We start from the raw sequence: 19,284 nt of genomic DNA on the forward strand, positions 1-19,284 counted from the left end.
AGTTTAAATAGAAAGATCTGTTTGAGTGAAAATGCCAATCTCATTTTCCATTTAAAACATCCAAGCGACAAGATATTTACCCTAATGAGCTTTAACATAACATTTGTTCTTATGTGACACACTTCAATTGTGGTATTTTTTTATATAATCAGTTCTCTGCATAAAATTCTTCAGTGGCTGCCCACTAAAATTAGAATGATATTTAATTATTTCAGCAAGGGCTGTCAGATCTTCTTTGACCTGGTTCCCCGCCTACTCCAGCACCTCATCTCTGACTCCTGCTCTAGCCCACACTGGTCCTTTCTTTCTCCCTTGAAGAAGCCCTGTCTGTTATCATTTCAGGGCCTTCGCTCTTGTCTCTTTCCCAGCATTTATGCATCGGCTCAAAGGCCACTTCTTGTGAGTCCTTCTCTGACCACCTGAGCTAAAAGTACCAGCTCTTCTGGCCAAGTTACTATTCTTCCCTCTTTGCTTGCTCTGTGGCACTTCTCACTACCTGAAATATGTTACTGATGTGTTTATTTGTCTTTCATGATTTTAGTTGGTCCTCTCTCACCAGGATGTAAGCCCCCCAAAGGCAAGGTACTTTGTCTCAATGCAGTGCGAGTCCCCAGGATCAAGAGCAGTGTTGGGCATGTTGTAGGTTCCCCAATGTATTTATTCAGTGAATTCACTGCTCTAAGTATGAGCAGTACAAAATTATATAGTTTATTTATAAATTGTTACAACCCCCCCCCATTTCAAAAGCAATGACGCGCATAGCAAAAAAAAAAAAAAAAATAGCCCTCTGGTCTGATGGCATAACCTTTGATGATAAAACTTATGAGGCTGTAGGTAATTGAGAGAATGCAAGAATGTCTTCAAGAGAAGAGAGGTAGGAGAAAAAGGAGTGGATGCAGAATCAACTGCAATGTAGGGCCCAAGGGGTCCTGAACAAGGTTCAGATCCCAGAAAGTGGAAAGCTCAGGGCAGACTCAGGAGAAGAGAGAGGGATGATGGCCACAGGATCAAGAACTATCCCATCGAAAGTCCACATTTGAGCAGTCCTGACACCAGCCTGGAGCGGAAACTCCAGGGCAAGAGTGGCTTATCTGTGCAATCAGGGATGCAGCATATTCTGACATATCGATAGAGGGACACTGGGTTTCACACCTGCTTTTCAGATTGCAGAATTAAAATTCTTTTGACGTCCCTAAAATATGGTTACTCAAGCTGGTTGAAAGGATTTCTATTTACTTTTTGATGAATCTTAAAGTTGTAAAATACCTTAAGGGACCTAGTGCAACATCACCGCTGATACAAGAGTCCCTTCCCCAGCAGCTCCAACATACTAAAAAAAGATCCCGTTTGAATACTTTCAGTGACAAGGAGTTTACTTCTTTATGAAACAGCTTTAGTTACTAGACATTTTCTTAAACTAATTCAAAACTCATTCCCTTGTAAGCATCTCCAAATGGTACCTACCTCCTGTTCCAATGTTATGTGCCTCTTACTGTTGACATTTTTCTTGCATTGAGCCCTAAATCCCCTAATACTTCGACATATTGGCTCCACTTCTGTAGTTTACAGATTTTTAAAGACTATAATACCCCAAATCCTTTTTCTTTTCTTTTTTTTTTTTTTTTTTTTTTTTGGCTGTGCCCACGTCATGTAGAAGTTCCTGGGTCAGGAATTGAACCTACTCCACAGTAGCAACCCGAGCCGCTACAGTGACAATGCCCGATCTTTAATCTGCTGAGCCACCAGGGCACTTCCAAATATTTTAATACCTAAACCCTAGCTATTTGTGGTCCAAACCTTTTCGGGCTTTTCTCCTTGAAGTTTATACTCCAATAATAAAACAGATTATGGACCACCGAACATGCCTTGTCTTGCTCTCAGTATTTCTCCTCTCTGCTGTAAACATGGTTCTCCTTCTGACCCAAATGCTTCACTCACTAATAAGCCAAGCAAAACTTCCTTTTTAAAGACAGCTCAGTGGTATCTCTGAGAAACAGCCTCCCTCTCATTTCCTAAGGAGGCGTTTGCACTCCCATTTCTGTTTCTGTTGTACCAACACAAACTTCCATCCACTCACTTTCCAAAAGATAGCTTCAAAAAATATGCTTAATTAATCCAAGGATGACCTTCACTTCCTGGACATTTTTCTCTCTTATTTTAAATATTTTAATGGAGTTTCTGTCGAGGAGCAGTGGTTAATGAATCCGACTAGGAAACATGAGGTTGCAGGTTCGGTCCCTGGCCTTGCTCAGTGGGTTGAGGATTCAGTGTTGTCGTGAGCTGTGGTGTATGTTGCAGACGTGGCTCGGATCCCACGTTGCTGTGGCTCTGGTGTAGGCCGGTGGCTATAGCTCCGATTAGACCCCTAGCCTGGGAACCTCCATATGCCTCGGGTGCAGCCCTAGAAAAGGCAGAAAGATATATATATATATATACATTAATTGATGGTTGGGGTAATCAATTTTCCATATATTTATTTTATGCCTTTATCCTCATTACATTTGTTTTTAAACATGGGGCTATGTCTTTTGATTTATGTCAACCCAATTTTTAATACAGTGGCAGGAGTACAGTAGGTATTATATGTTGAATGATTAGATGGATTCCCAGTAGCAAGTAAATTCCACCAACCATAAGGTATTCTTATCCTGTATCCTAGACTCCATCACCTACCTGAGCCTCAAAGGAGATTAACTTAAAACTGCAAAACATTTGGGAAGAAGAGTTGGAATATATAGCTAGAGAAGAATGGCTGGCTGGCTGGATGGATAGAGGATGTGTCTGAGAGAAGGGGAAGAAGGCAGCATCTTTTAGAATTGGAAAAGGTAAGTTAGGACTTATTGGTGTTGAGGTTTAACATGTTGCTAATATTCACTGCGGTATCTGGGTAAATATCAGCTTCACGTTTTTCAGGGTTGTAATCAAACATTTGTTGGTTTTAGAAAAAAAGTGGTCCAGTAATGTTACTTGCCTTAATAAATAACAAGACAATCTTATGCATCATACCAATAAGCCTGTAAGTGAGAAAAATTAAAATAGCACATAAATTCTGGATGAAGAGCATCTGTATATTGCTTAGGTATATTCCATAGTGTAGTCTGACCTAGGAAGTGATGTTCTGCTTAAAAGACATCATGGCACCAAAAGGCAGCCTGGCACTGAAAGGCCTCCATTATGGGTTGGTAGCTCCATTCAAGGGCCCACAAATTTGATTTTAAAATCAAGAGAGAATTTGTATTGCTTCTCTTCCCACTCTCCCCAGCCAGAACAACTGTGTCTATGGAAAGTTCTATTCCACAGAGCCTTCTTTCTTTCTTTCTTTCTTTCTTTTTTTTTTTTTTTTTTCTTTTTAGGGCACGTGGAAGCTCTTCCAGGCCAGGGGTCGAATCGGAGCTGCAGCTGCCAGCCCATGCCACAGCCACAGCAACGTGGGACCCGAGCCACCACCCACACCACAGCTCATGGCAACACCGGATCCCCAACCCACTGAGCGAGGCCAGGGATCGAACCCATATACCCACGGATACTAGCCGGACCTGTTTCGGCTGCACCCAGACGGGAACTCCCCCTACAGCACTTTTGATGGAGTGCTGTTTTGTTGAACATACCTCTGGTATTTTTTAGACTCTAACTCTTTAAAAAGCTCTCCCAAATTTACCCTTTGTCATCTTTAAAAAGAACTTTTGGAAACTATCTCTTATGGAAGAGATTTTGCATTTTAGAAACTTATGATTTGGCTCATATAAATTATACATTAAAGCATCTGGAAAATAATTTCAAGGCATATTATTTAATGTATGACACGATTCAATAACCGTGGTCCATCTGTTCTGTATCAGCAGTGAGTGTCTTCACGTCTATGTGCTAAGTGTTGATAACTATGTCTCCTGCTAATTATCACTCAGCCATGAGGAAAAAAAGTGATGATGTTTTAAACTTGTAGACATAGGTCCTATCAATCAATGTTAATCTGATTATTTAATTTACACCTTTTCATCACCGTATTTAGCATTCAAAGCCAGAAACGTGTAATTATTATTCCATTTTTTGATCCTTATACAAATATGAAACAATATTCATCATGCCGTACTCATCAGAGAACCCCAAAGAAAGTTCGACCACAATCTTAAGTATGGTCTCGTGAACCCTCCCCCCAAACGGTAAAAAGAGGAAACTGAGTCCTAGGTGGGTAATTCCGAGATATGACCTTCCCAAGGCCCTAGAGCAAATATCAGGCAGAACAAAAAAGGGATCCAGATTTTATCACCTCTGATGTGTCCTGCCTTCCTGCTCTAACATGCTTTCTCTCAAGGTTTACACAAAACTCTAGGACCATCCTGAGTTAGGTAAATTAGCCATGAGATTTTTAAGGCGTCCTACAGGCTACAGTTTCCACAAAGATCTAAAACGTTTCCAGACTGGCTAAGGAAATCACACTGCTGACAAATGCAGCTACACTGGCATTTGAATAATTCACACAAACCTTGAAGAATGCACCAAAATTGTCATTTTGTAATTCAGCAATTAACCCTCCTAATGTATTTGTATCACTGGTCTCAGAAGGTGTATTTTGAAGTGAATTAACTTCAAATGGTTGTGAGTTGGACAGATACATTAAGTTTGAAAATGGGTAAGTAAGAGGAATGAATCCTATCAGGATATTTGATCGTGTAAAGTATATTCATAAAACCCTAAGTATTCTTACTTCAACACTCTGAACTCAAGTGACATAAGTGCTATTGTGAAGGAAAGAGAAATATTTGGTGAGAAAGGAGAAACTTTATTGAGGAAGGTCCAATTAATATATTCCAATTTGTAATTTTACCTTTTTTCTCTTAGATGAAGATGTACTTTCATCTAAGTACAGATGGAATGACCTATTAATAATACAAGATAAAAACCACTCTAGATTTTAATTTTCCACGAAATCTCAAATCATATTAAAAAAGACACTGATTTTCAAATCTGTATAAATTAAAGTGGGAAGATTAAGTAGAGAGATTAAAAGACTCATCCTAATTATTTCAACGTTATAACTATAAACAATCTGACATCTTGACTGAAATGTATTCTAACGTTATCTACAATAAGCAGAATTTGGTCCTATTTTTCATCCTATTTTATACTTGTTTAACCTCAATTTCCATTAATTTCAAAAATTGGCTTGGAAAGGAAAATCAGATTAGACAGAAAGCAGTAATCTGAACAAACATGATATCAACGTGGGTAAGAAGTCTGGCTAACAAGCCTTGTGGGGAGTAGGAAGAAAAGCAATATGAAGTATTTTTAAGTGAACATTTATGGACTCGGTGCTGTGTTCATGGTACTCTGGTCAGCAAGGAATATTCTGTAAAATGAGGCACTGGCAATTATAGGAATACCTAAGAAAGCAGTTTTGTTTGCATCTTATGGACAAAACAGACTCCCAACTCCTGTAGGATAACAAAAGCATGACCTATTCTCCATAGTCTGCAGTCTATTTACTCTTCCCTAAAAGATGTCAGATATGAAATACAGTTGCTCTTGGAAACATTCTACCTTAGCCAACCAATGTAAACCTGGCAGCAGCTCCCTGAGGCATGCTTCAGTCTCAGACACAACCAGCGCTTTCCTGCTCCCCGGTCTTCCTGTCTGCTGGGACCCTACGTGGGACCCCTTCTCTCTTAACTCTTTTTGAATCCTACCCAACCCAAAGCCAACATTTTACCTTTACCCTGTCCAATCTGACCTATGAAGATCCCTTGTTCTCTGTAGTCCCCTGTGGTGTAGTGCGTTAAGGATCTGGCATTGTCACTGCTATGACTGCCGTGGTGCAGGTTCACTCCCTGGCCAGGGAACTTCCACAGGCTGGACGGGGCGGGGCAGGGCCGGGAGGCCGCCAAAGGTAAAAAAAAAAAAAAGAAAAAAGAAAAAAAGCTTTTCTCTGATGACTCTTAGCATTAGAGATTTAAGCTGCCTTGCATATACTTTGTGTAATATTTTATACATTCTACATATAAAGTGCTTTCTCCCCAATAAGCATAAATTTCTTGACAGCAGTGACTCTCATTTGTTTGTTCATTCATTCATCCATTCATTCATTTTTTAAAATACTTTCCCCACAGTAGTTAACATAAGATTCAGCACATGGGAAACAGTTAATAAACACAGTCAATGTTTTTGAATAAGAGAGAATATATTTTGAAACTGTACCTAAAGAGTGGTGATATGAACTTATAAAAAGATGTTGCTAAACACAGAGGAATTATAAATCTGAACAAACTTCTCTTTTGAAATAAAAATATAAGCTATGCCCTTTCTTAGTTTACAGGTAAGATTCCTTAAATATCATAAAGTCTTTGTTTTCCAACAGACACAGTTATAACACTTATACCGATTTACATGATGCCCCTGGTAAACATTAATTGGCTGTGTGTTCTGCTTGCCATAAAATGGGAAGCTTGCGATGGGTCCAATTTTCATTGTCATTTAAATGTTTCAATAGGTTACTGCTAAGAATGAGGCTATAGCTCATCCTCAAGGCAGATAACAATGAGTTAAAAAATTCCATGCATCTTAATATAGCTATTTATTTTCTAACTATATTTATATTTTAATGCTTGATGTTTACTTTCATGTATGGGTTATCATTTTTTTTTGTATTAGTAGGCAGTTGATATGTATCTTGTACAAAATCCACCACTATAAAAATATTTTTTACTATATCAAAAACTATGTTTTCCAAAAGAATAACTTTTAAAGTTCGAACAGGTGAAGAAGCATTTAAACTGAGACGCTTAGACTTATGTTAAATGCTCTGAAATGCATGCTAATTAGATTAACATGGAAATGCAACTGTCAAAACACCATATAAAATATTAAGTGAGGCCAAAGGTCCTCCATTTCACCTGAAATTGTTTGTTGCAAGTATGAAGAACAATGGAGACTTTTACTATTATGTCTTTGGATTCACAGATTCACCTTACTCACAGTTACCTGGCTAAGTGAATGGCAGCTCTCAAGTAAAAGGAACTTTGAACATGTTTTGAAGAACGTTCAGGTAAAAACACCAAAAAACAAAAAACAGGCAAAATCTGAGCTTTATGAAATACATTTTCAAAACAAGCACTCAACTTACCTCCAGTAGATGAGAATACCCACAAGAACCACTAGACAGATAAAAGTCAGGGCTGACACGATCACAAGGGGTATAACTGCCTTCTTCTCCGATTCCAACCCCTCAGCTAGACCAATACGAGACTCATGGCTACTATTACTGGCCTCTGTAGTCGGAGAAAATTGAGAAAGTTGATATTTAAGCTTGAGGAAAAGCACAGCATTTTTTAACTGAATAGCTGCAACCTTCATTGCTGTTTCTTACCTTTAAAATTGCGACTCTATGAAGCAACAAATGTCTAGGATTATAAGTGAAAACACAAAGCTTAAAAAGTAAGGCAGGTTTTCGAGTTGCAAAATGAGTCACAAGTATGAAATGTACAGAGTAGGGAGTACAGTCAATAAGTATACAATGTCTTTTATGGTGACATTTTGAAATGTAGAGAAATATCAAATCACTCTGTTGTGTAACAGTGACTAACACAGTGTTACAGACCAATTACATTTCAAAAACAAACTCTTCATAGAAAAAGAGAAAAAAAAAGTAAGGCAGGTTATCAGAGCTGAAGAACTGTAATATTCCAACAAAGACTGACACACAGGAAGAGGTGCTCTGGCAAGAAGTGAGCAGAATATTGCTTTAAAAATCTTGTTAAAAAGGGAAATAACAGTGTAAAAACAGGAAAACTATTCAGTTTTAAATAAAATGATCAAGAAAAACAGTGCTCTTCCTGAATCACTATATACAATCTCTATTTTCCAAAATTAATTGTAATGGAAATATTTTTTATCTCACAAATTAGGTAAATACTTATGAGCAATTAATAATTTCAGGAAGAGAGAATCTTAGGATAAACCTTCTATGTAAGGATAACCCTCTAGTCCAGCAAACAATTTAATATTTAAATGTAGGTTGCTTTTAAGATGTTATTTTGAGTGCTCTTCTTACCAACTCTTTCTCTCTAGCAAAAATAAAAACACTACTGGCTGTGAATTGAAAACATGCACAGATCTAAGAAACTCTTTTTAAATATGCAAGTGTAAATTATGAAACAGTCCAACTTCTGTCCTTGGGTCAGTTTTGAAAGACGGCAAATAATTATTTTTGTGACAAATCAGGTGCATTATTGTTCGAGCATTTTAAACAACTAGAGCTATCATTGTTAAAAACAAACAAACCAACCCCACAAACTTCAGAACTGCAGGGTGTCAGTGGCCAGTCACGATTCTTCCCTTCGACTCTGAGGTGTGTGCAGTGGGTAACCCAGAATGACTGAACATTAGAACCAGTCTACGAGCATACCCATGATATGCGCACCCTGCTACAAAGTAACAGCCCCTATCCCGTTTACCTGGAGAAGTTCTGGAAAAATTAAAGTTCCTCTTCAGAATCTACATTGCTAGAGTTCTTGCCATGGCACAAGGGAAATGAATCCGACTAGGAACCATGAGGTTGCAGGTTCGACCCCTGGCTTCACTCAGTGGGTTAAGGATCTGGCGTTGCCATGAGCTTGGGGTAGGTCAAAGTCTTGGCTCGGATCCTGCATTGCTGTGGCTATGGTGTAGGCCGGCAAATGTAGCTCCGATTTGACCCCTAGCCTGGGAACCTCCATATACTGTGGGTGCGGCCCCCCCAAAAAAAGAATCTACGTTGCTTCCTACACATTTGGTACATTTGGTGCTTTTATACCAGGTATCTTACTATCAGTGGTATGAGACAACAGGAATCAATGTAATTGAACATATATTTAAGAATAAATTTGAGTCAAAAATTCATAACTACAGCATTGAAATATATTGGAGAGAGCTTAAGATTTAAATGATAGCTTCCTTTTGTAAGGAGAGATGATGCAGAAAGGATCAAGAATTTAATCCACTCATTTAGAAAATGCATCAAAAGATTATAAGTGACAACCAAATTTCCCAAGACGTTCATTTTTATAATTACAGAAGAATTTGCTAGAAAAAAAGTGGAATTCAAAGTTGTGACTAAAAAATCATTAAACTGTAAAAATAGTGAGAATACTGTCAGTCAACCGATCCCTTAGCTGTAGTTAATATTCCTGTGAGAGAAGGCTGAGCTTCACCTTCTATCATGTTAATCATATGCTCTGGTCATTACATACGGTGGGGAGGCTCATCCAGAAGCCTAAATAATCTGATGGTGCACATACTGATACTTGCTTATGAAATTTAGGAAAGCATCTTGTTTTGCACACAATTGTCTTCACATTTTTCCACTGTAACTTTTGTTACCTAAACAGAAAGTCTGTAATTAATAAATGAAATAATCCACTTAGCAAAGTCCTTGGTACCTAGAAATTACAAATGGAGGTTAGTATTATTATCTATTTCAGTCATTCTTGAAGTGTGTTCCCCAGAACGGTGGCATGGGCAAAGTCCCAACCATCCCAAATCTACAGAATCAGAAGCTCTGTGGGGTAAGATCCAGTAATCTGTGTTTTAACAAGTCCTCCTGGTGATTCTGATCCACATTAAAGTTTGAAAACCAATGATATCCATTAACTTATATACAAAGAGAGCGGATACAATTACGCCTGTCTTCAATGGCCACAAATATTCATTGCCATATGTATATAGATGTGCATATACATTATATACATATGTATCTAGACACATACATATCTCTTATATAAATGTATGCGCATATATATGAGATATATCTGATCAAATATGTGACAGATATGTAAGATATATAACACATAACCTATGTTACAAATTACCATACATATATACATCCCATACGCACTATATACATGCAGTATACACACACATGCACACACACAGAGTCTTGTGTACAGATTTTTCTCAAAAGTTGTGAGAGGTCTGATTTTAAAACAAAAGTTTTAATTGAGGAGTGAGAATGATAAATTTATGGTAATTACATATTATGAGGCCTAGGTATTTTATACAAGATGAGATGCCACATGAAAGTACAGACAATCAACTGCTTTGTATACTACTATACGAACTAGGAATAACTAGTTGTATTGATTTTTATATTCATTAGTTGAGATTAAAATACCCTTTTTGATATGGTTCTGTGGTGTATGTGAGTTACCTAAGTGATAAGACAAGAATCTACTAATAGATAATTAGGAAATAAAGAACTAGGATTAATATTCTAAAATGCATTTTGAGAATAAAACAGAATAATTTTGGTATTACAAATTAAACATTATATATATTTTATTGGTCTTAGTCATGAAAGCATAGTATCTAAGAGACAGATACCCATAACATGTTTCCAGTCTCATTTTTGTATTAACTCCCTATATGACTTTGATCAAGCAATTTAGTCTCTTTGGGTCTCAGTTTATACATTCATAAACTACAGATACTAATATTTGCTTTATCTATATTATTTTGAGGAGTATGTCCTGTAAATTACTCTACATTCTAGAAGTAATTTACAGGCAAGTTTCAGAATTAGTCTATATGCATTCTATAAAGAGGCATATTCAATTACTGGATAAAACAGATTACGTATGATTTTTTATAGACATGTTTTTAAAACAGGCAAGAATTTTCTAATCTTGTATGATTTTATTTACTTCATTAATTATGTTACTTGATGATGTTGGATATATATTCATATTATTTTTTCCTCATTAGTGGGAGAATATACTCTTCAATTAAATCTTATTAGTTCATTGAAGAGAAATTGCTAAGTTTTAGTCAATAATTTCAGGTTTGGGATTGTACTATGTATAGTCTTTTAGAGCAGCATAATCTAGCAAGAACATATAGATGATGTCACTACCCATTAAGAGGGAAAAATGGATTTCTGATGTCTTCTTTTAAAATAAATCTAATAAAAATTAAAAAACCACAAGTACTATAATTGAAGACAGATAACAATTCATTTATATGGTAACACTAATGAATATAGTGACCCATGAATTCTTTCCTTATGCTCACATACCAGAGCATAAGTGTTTAAACTGGAATGCAGTGTTATATAGGTATCAAGTCAGTATGCAGAAAAACTCTATGTACAAACTTTTAATTGCTGCTGCACTGAAAGAAAAGTATATAGCTAATTCAAGGGATGGAGATAAGAAGAAAAATATCTTAATGAGATTGATGTCTATGCTCTGGATTTAAATACCCACGTTTATGCAACAGAAGTGCAAGATGTTACTTCAGCCTATCTTTTGACTTACTCTTGAGATTTAAATCTTGCCCTTGCTAATTAAAAAAAGGCTTAAAATTTAATAAAAGCAAATCATAAAACTCTTCTGATGAATGCAGTGAATTTATCTAGTATTTCACAGGCTTAATGGTACTGAATTTCCCTTTTTTCCCCCCATTGGCATCTAAAGCAAACATCTGTATTATATATGCTGCAAGTAATCTGCTCAAAGAAACATCTGGCTGATAAGTTAATTTGCATAAAATACATTAACAAATGAAATGCATTTCTACAGAAAATGTTCTAGTGTTGTACACCTTGTCATGCAATATCTATACATACTATGCATATTAATGCCTGTTATTTAATTTCTTAGAAAGGTGTATAACAGCAAGTATGAAGTAGGATGTATTTTGTTAGTTCACACTGCCCTCTTTAGGCAACATTAAGGTAATCAAAGACAATTTTTAAAAACTGAAATCTTAAAAAAAAAAAAAAATCTTACCATTAACTCTGGAAACTTAGCAATAGAACTTGTTTTTAAAGCTCCCAGGCTGGTGTGGATGTGAAAATTACCTAATTCCTTTCCACTGGGTGGGTCAGAGAGAGTGCATCTATCATATTACTACCAACGTTTATAATTCATTTTATAATTTGATAGAATTATTTTACAACTTATTTTAGAAGATGAGTAAACATTAAAATGAGAATTATTTAAAACACACTCCAATCTATCACTTTAAAGGCAGTGTACTAAAAATGTATTATGCACACACAATTGCTTCCTCATGTAATAGGCATCTTGCAGAATACGAAAAAATTAACAATAAATAAAAATCACTTTACCTATTTTGGAGAGGATTAAATTAAGGACCAAAGCATGTTGAATATTCATTTGAAATAATGAAATCATACTTTAAAACCTGTAAATTGATTTGTGAATATCTTTTGATTTTTTAAAAAGATGATGGCCATTTTACCAAATTTCTCTTTCCACGATTTCTCTATTTTTTGAGGAAGAAAGCCACCACACCTCAGTCTATCCCTTGGCTCCATAACTAACCTGCCTCTGAAATGTTGAATACTTCTGAGTGCCTGCTAGTAACTGTCGGTGTTGAGGACTGTGGGGATCCAGGAGTTATTTCTGAGTCACCTGCTTCTAGGACCCCATCACCATCTCTTTCATGAACATCTGGAAAACTGAAATCTGTGGAAGTCTCGTTATCATTAAGGCTATCTGAGGTACCTTGCCCTGATCCACTCTCTTCATCGCTTGTAAGAACTGCCCAGGCTTTAGAGTCTGGGGTGAAAGGGAGGAGGGCATTACCAGTCTCAATGTCATTTTCCTGTTCTCCATCATCGTGCTTTTGAGACGGCACATTTGTTGGCGATGATTTACCAAGACTTAGGTCTACGTCAGTCTGACTGTCCTTTGTTACACCTGTGACTTTATTTCCTTCTTCCGAATACTCAGAGGGGGAATATGAGATTGGGTTATTCTGATCCACAAGACTGTTTTCCTGGGTGTCTGAATCATTCATGACCTTTTCCTGCGACTCTCTATAGGAGAAGCATGACATACACTTATTTTTGGACAAGTCTTCTCTATCGCTTTCATCATAATCGTCATCACCATAATCATCAATATCGCCATTGTCACCACCACCCGCTAAATCGGCGTCAGATCTGGCACTTTGCATCAGCTCAGAAGTAGTTCTAGAAGGAAAAAGCAACTTGGTTGTGGTTACCGGGCTGTCTTTGTTGGGAGAAAGAGCTGTAATGGAAACATACACATTTCCTAAAGGAACCGAATGATCAGCAGTTACAAATGCATCAGCAACAACTGTGGGAATACCAGCCAGTACCTCATCAGTAATAGAACCCTTGGTGGAGGTGAGGACTTCGTCAGAAAAAACAAGCTTATTTATAAGTGTGTCTGGTGGTGCATCAATTGATAAAACAGGAGTAGCAAATGCATGCCTTCCTTTTGGGGGAAAAGCCTGGTTAAGCTCCAAATTGGCCGTTTGGAACAACTCATCATGACTGTACAATGAAGGAACCACTTGCTGGAAACTTTCGCTTTTATGCAAAACTGGTTCAAAATATTTTTCACTTGCATAAGAAATGGTTAAACCTTGAAGTGAAGCAGCGTGCATATTAGAAGTAGGCGATATATCAGAGACTGGTACAGATGTAGAGGGCAGCGGGTTTTCACTTGAAGCAGAATTTGATGCCATGAGATGCAATACTGTAGAACTAATTTGATCAGCCTTGGGGGTTTCAACCAATATTGGATCACTAGGCACAGCTGGAAGAGCAGTTTTAAGCAATGTGTCAACATCAGCCTGAAAGGAAGGTTGCAGCAACACTTCAGTGCTAAAAGAAGCTGAGGGCTCATAATATAAGAGCTGAGTTGAAGGAGATAATATTTCACTAGAAGCAGGGTCAGAGGGTGCTGGCTTTGAGTTTGCACTAAGCACAGGTTTAAGAGAAGTATCACCAAATGCTTGAGATACAGTGTGTGAAGACTGAACTGAAAAGTTATTTTCTGGAACTTGACTAATCTCGTGATCAAAAACCTTAGTAGCAGCATAAGCAAGATGCCCTGGAAGGATGCCCTTTGTGCTAGAAACAGAAACAGGGGATTCTTGTAAAGACGCGTTCAACTTATATACATGATCATACAGGTTGGGTGTGACTGTGCGTTCGGAAGGGTAAACCAGGTGACTGAAAGAAGAAATCTGCAGTTCAGTCTCGTTTCCATTTACTACATCACTTTTAGGAGGCTGCTTGTTATTGTCACCAAGTATAGATGCTGGAGACATAAATTCAGCTACAGAAACAGGTGAAGACATGTTAAGGGCTGGCAGGCCATCTGGGTCAGGTAAGAGAAATTCACTATCAGAGGAGGCTCCAGACCACTCCCCGTCACCAGAGAGGCCATGAGTAGGCTGCAGCAACGATGCGGTCGGGGTTACTAAGGAAGACGCGGGCACCGGTATGTGGCTAGGGCTGCTAAACAAGGACCCCTGAACAGAATCATGCACAGGTACTGCTGAGCTGTAAGAAACAGTGAGGAGGCGTTGGGAGCCCTCATTATTAGTTAAGGCATAAGAAGGTTCAGGCCCTGAAGAACGTGCATGCATCATGACATCACTGCTGGACGGTTCGACGTGAGAAAACATAAGCATTTTATAAAGGACACCAGGTTCGCTACCACCAAGCTCCAAGGTCTCCGAAGCAGCGCGAGGAGCGGTCTGATGTGCCGCCACATCAGAATATCGAGCAGGGCTGGGCTCTACTAGCAAATCACCCCCAGCCACCGGCAGAGAAGCATGCAGGGGCACCTTATCGCTCTCAAGAGCTGAAGTAACTTGTGGAAGGATCTGAGACACCGTATGCACATGGTGAAACGATTCACTACTGAAGGAAGCAGAGGAAAATGGAAGCAAAGGTGCGCCATCATAGGAAGACAGGATGGATTCAAATGACACATCGACACTGGGAAATACAGGCGTAGCATGCAAGGCCGAATCACTACTTGAAGCAGCAGGGGTAGTGTTGAGGATCTGACTGTCAAGCAACAAAGGGGAGACTAGAGGAAAGACTCCACTACTGGAGGAAGGTTCGAGAGGTGTCTCACCATTGTATACTGGCTGAGTTGTCTGCGAGGGCACCACGTGGGCGGTGGGCACCGAATCATGTTGTCCGGAGGAGGCAGTAAAAGCATGGGGGGTTACCTCGGTCGGGAAGTACGCCAAGGTAGAGTATTGTGGCATTGCCAAATCTGTGACCGAGGGACCCTGTGACACCACTGGGCCTGGAGAAGAGGACTCCGTTGTTTTCTCAGATTCGTCACTATCTATCTCAGTGTAGTTAGTCTGGAGAAAGCTCTCTCTACCTGATCCAACATCGGGCTGTACTGTCACATCTGTAGCATGAGGAAACCACACGTTTCCATCAAGGGAAGGATCCTTTAGAGATTCTTCTGAACCTGATGAGGCTGAGTCTTCCGAAGCATTTCTCGTAGTTTCTGGCAGAAAATCATCATATGGGACAGCCTCTGGGTTCTCTGAAGGAAGTGCATAGCCAGGGGATGCGTTCTCAGAAATGAATGGCACAGCAGACGTCACAGGACTGGAGCCCGAAGAATCATCGGCTCCCGTGTCGAGCTTGAAATTGGTCAATAAATTCTCTTCCTCAATGGTATCGGTAGACACTTCCTGAGATTCGGACATAGAAACTGTAGGTAAAGACTCCACAGTCCCAGACAAGTTCATCTGTGGAAATCTGAGAACAGTTTTGGAGCCGTGACTCAGAGAGGCTGAGGTGCCTCCCAGAGTGAGAGGTGGCAGCTGGGTCACAGTCTGTGAAGTCAGATGCACTTCTTTTTCTCGAGCCGATTCAGTGACTGGATGGGAAGTGGAATCGACAGATGAGGTGGGACTCTCACCCTCTGCAGAGAATTCACTTCCCCTCGCTGGGGACCGGTTAGTCTTGGCCTCATTGTATTTAGTTCCTACACGGTTGTAGTTTGTTGTGGTAGGAACCTGGGGCTCCTTTCTCCTTATTTGGTTTGTGACACCGTCTCTACTGGGATTGACCACAGTGTCTTCTTCAATGCCCTTTCCCTCTTCTTCCTCCTTGGAAAAGCAAATAAGCAAAGATTGAATGTAACATAAGCAAATGTAACATACGGAATGTAACATAAGGAAATAAGAGAAAAAGAAAATCTTAGTGTCTTCTATTGCATTATCCTGTGAGTCTACACTTGTGAGCTCTTGGTACCTTCTCATAAAGCACCACAGAAACCATGTCTCTACCTTATAAACCATTATTATTATTATTATTATTATTATTATTATTATTATTTTGGCTTCATCCTCAGCATGCAGAAATTCCCAGACCACAGATCTAACCAGTGCCATGTAGTGACAATGCCAGATCCTTAACTGCTAAGCCACCAGGAAACTCCCCTTATAACTACTACTATCTATCCTCTAGGGATAGCAATTAAACTTAATAAAAACATCTTATTTACAGCTTCTTTTACTTTATTTTATGGGAGGAAGTAATTAAATTAATAGCACAGCTTTGAAAAGAAGATACAGTGTAGTGGTATTTACTTATTGAGAGTGTTATTTATTTAACATGGTATTTTTTTTCTTGTGTTTATATTTCTCTGTTCAGTTCATCTGGCAACAAGCTAAATAGCAATTAGCTTCTTGTAATGTGAGGTGGCAATGAAACAACTTATTTCAAGGACCAAAGTAGCTGTATATTCAGAGTATGTCATTGTATATATTAAGAGTAAATCACAATTTTTAAGCTGTCATAAGAAGAAGGTTTAGGACTGAAAGAGCTTTTTATTTTGTTTTTGTTTTAAATACCTCGCCTTAGGATTTACTCTTAGACTTAGGCAGACATTTAAAGATAACTTGTCAAAAGATGCTTCTGGTATTAGTCATTTAATTTTGTGTTTTCTTCAGAAATACCATGCAGGTGACCCAGTCTTTCATGAACACTTAGTCACTATAACGGCCCAGGAGAGATCTGGCCAAAACCCATCGTTTTGGGGATTTTTTTTTTTTTTTGAACTGTGCACTTTATAGTATGTCTAACTGTACGTTTAGAAAACTAAACTGCCAAATGTATCAAGACATGATAGCTTTTGTCCACACGGAACATGATTCTGTCAGTTTGTTAGCACTGTCATCTATTAGAGATTTTAAGGCCATGTTTCTTAAAAAGAAAAAAGTGACTGAATACTAATTAGTCAGTGAAAACCTGACCAGTATCAGTAGAAAGAACCTGAGTCTTTAGCCAAGTGTGCTCATCAACTTTTGTCTCATACCTGGAAAGCTGCACTGTATGAAACACGAACTTTCAAGCAAAATGACTGCCTCATTATCCAGAGCTTAATTATTTAGCTAGTTTTAGGTATTTTTAGTTTTAAGGCATATGTGACAACTCTGAGGAGTGAGTCAGCTTTCATGATCTGGATTGGAAGAGGATTTGAGGGGAAACACCTCCAATATGGATATTCAGCTCCCTATTTAGGCTTAATACCATTTCAGATACATTCCAGATGCTTGCCAACTCTATCATTTAGTCCGGCATGAATCAATGAAGGTGACTGAGTGTTTGTGCCCCCCCCAAATTCATATGTTGAAACCCTACACCCCAAAGTAATGTTCTTCGGAGGTAGGGCTTTGGGGAGGTCATTAGTATTGGATGAGGTCATAAGGTCGAGCCCTCCTGAATGGCATTAGTGCCCTGTATTAAGAGTCATGGAAGGACTGCTCCTGCTCTTCTCTCTACCATGTGAAGACACGTAGCCTACAACCTGGAAGAGGGCTCTCATCAGAACCCAGCAGTGCTGGCACCCTGATCTCAGACTCCCAGGTTCCAGAATGATGAGAAATACATTTTTGCTGTTTACAAGCCACCCAGTTCGTAGTATTTTGTCACAGTAGTCGAACTGACTAAGATACGAACCAATGATTTGTAAAGATAATTGCTTTCTCCTGCCTTTGACTTGATTCTGGTAACCATTTCTAGGTATATTCACAGCCACGTGCATGTGCACAGGGGCTTGAATGCAAACACACATGCAGACATCCTTACAGCTGAATTCTGTGAACTTTTGTTGAAATGTGGATTGGTCATTTTGGGAAAATAATCTCTTGTAAGAGAGAATTACCATAAAATAAACAAACTCCTGAGGTAATTACACATGTAAAAACACAATCTAATTGCTATTTATTGCTAGATAATGACATTGGTTTTCACATGTTGTCAGCTCATACACACATATGTTCTTAGACACATTTATACTATCACTAAAAATAGAACCTGGATTTAATATATAATCTTGGTTATAATGAATAGCACACTTGGGTTTAGGATAAAAAAGAAGATACATTTTATATTTTAAAAATTAAGACAACGTTAAAATTTATAAATATTCTTAAATGCCCATTTACCTAAATGACATTGTGTTAAGATATTTATATATATTTAATATATAATAGAAATAGTCCAAACAGAAACAATCAAATTAAATGGGCAAAAGAATATATACAATTTATACTTTGGCTTATATTTATAGTCAACCTATCAATCATTCATTAAGTTAGTTAAAAATAAGCTGTAGCAATATTAAGAACTGCTAAAATATGATTTTACTCTTTTAGAAACATCTGAATATGAAAAAATTCCAATTTGTGGCTATAGTTTATAGCTATCTTTTTTTTTTTTTTTTTTGCTTTTTTTTTGCTTTTTATGGCCACACCTGTGGCATACAGAAGTTCCCAGGCTAGGAGTCAAATCAGAGCTACAACTGCTGGCCTACACCACAGCCACAGCAACATGGGATCCGAGCCACGTCTGTGACCTACACCACAGCTCACTGCAATGCCACTGGATCACTGACCCACTGAGTGAGGCCAGGGATCGAACCCTCATGCTCATGGACACCAGTCAGATTTGTTTCCGCTGCACTACAACAAGAACTCCAGCTATCATTTTTATAGTTCATTGTTTTTTCATTATCAACAAACTTTTTCTCTCTTTTTTCAATTATACCAATTAGTGTGTCATCTAGCTTCTTCATAAAAAATCATATATAGTACATGTTTATCTACAAAACTCGGCAACTAATCCCACAAACAATGAATAATGCAACACTATATTTTTATTGATGGAACATCTGAAACCTAACCAATTCTTCAAAGTAGACTTAATTTTAAATTACTTGAATAAAACATAGCTATGGTACCTTAATTATTTCTTCAGTTCCAATTAATTCAGGAAAGAGGTCAAGTTCTGCAAAATTAAAAACAAAGATTACTAAAATTTTTATTCAACTAATTCAGCCTCATGGGTCAACCTTTGAATGGAAAGAGGGAAAAGAAAAAAAGACTGTTAGCTTGGAAAATAAAGAATCACTCAAAATAAAAATTTCAAATTTCAGGTTTCAAGACTACTGAACATTACAAAATCCAGCACTACATAAACATACGTGAGACCAC

The 19,284-nt window shown here is 38.1% G+C and overlaps 1 protein-coding gene across 4 annotated transcripts in view; it reads right to left on the reverse strand.

Moving 5' to 3' along the window:
• The window catches only part of PTPRZ1 (protein tyrosine phosphatase, receptor type Z1), a 182,250-nt gene that overhangs the window by 37,801 nt on the left and 125,165 nt on the right, over positions 1-19,284 (reverse strand). For 2 of the 4 annotated variants that reach the window (XM_013985675.2, XM_013985677.2), the window contains exons 11-13: positions 19,032-19,078; positions 14,895-15,894; positions 7,118-7,262 (exon numbers count right to left, since the gene is read on the reverse strand). In XM_013985675.2, the coding sequence (XP_013841129.1) occupies positions 7,118-7,262; positions 14,895-15,894; positions 19,032-19,078 (1,192 nt within the window). Of the gene's footprint in view, positions 1-7,117; positions 7,263-12,314; positions 15,895-19,031; positions 19,079-19,284 lie in introns of all 4 variants that reach the window. The other 2 variants (XM_013985674.2, XM_003134735.4) reach the window with 1 other exon arrangement.

Source organism: Sus scrofa, chromosome 18, assembly GCF_000003025.6.
Source record: "Sus scrofa isolate TJ Tabasco breed Duroc chromosome 18, Sscrofa11.1, whole genome shotgun sequence".
In the NCBI taxonomy this organism is placed as follows: Eukaryota; Metazoa; Chordata; class Mammalia; order Artiodactyla; family Suidae; genus Sus; species Sus scrofa.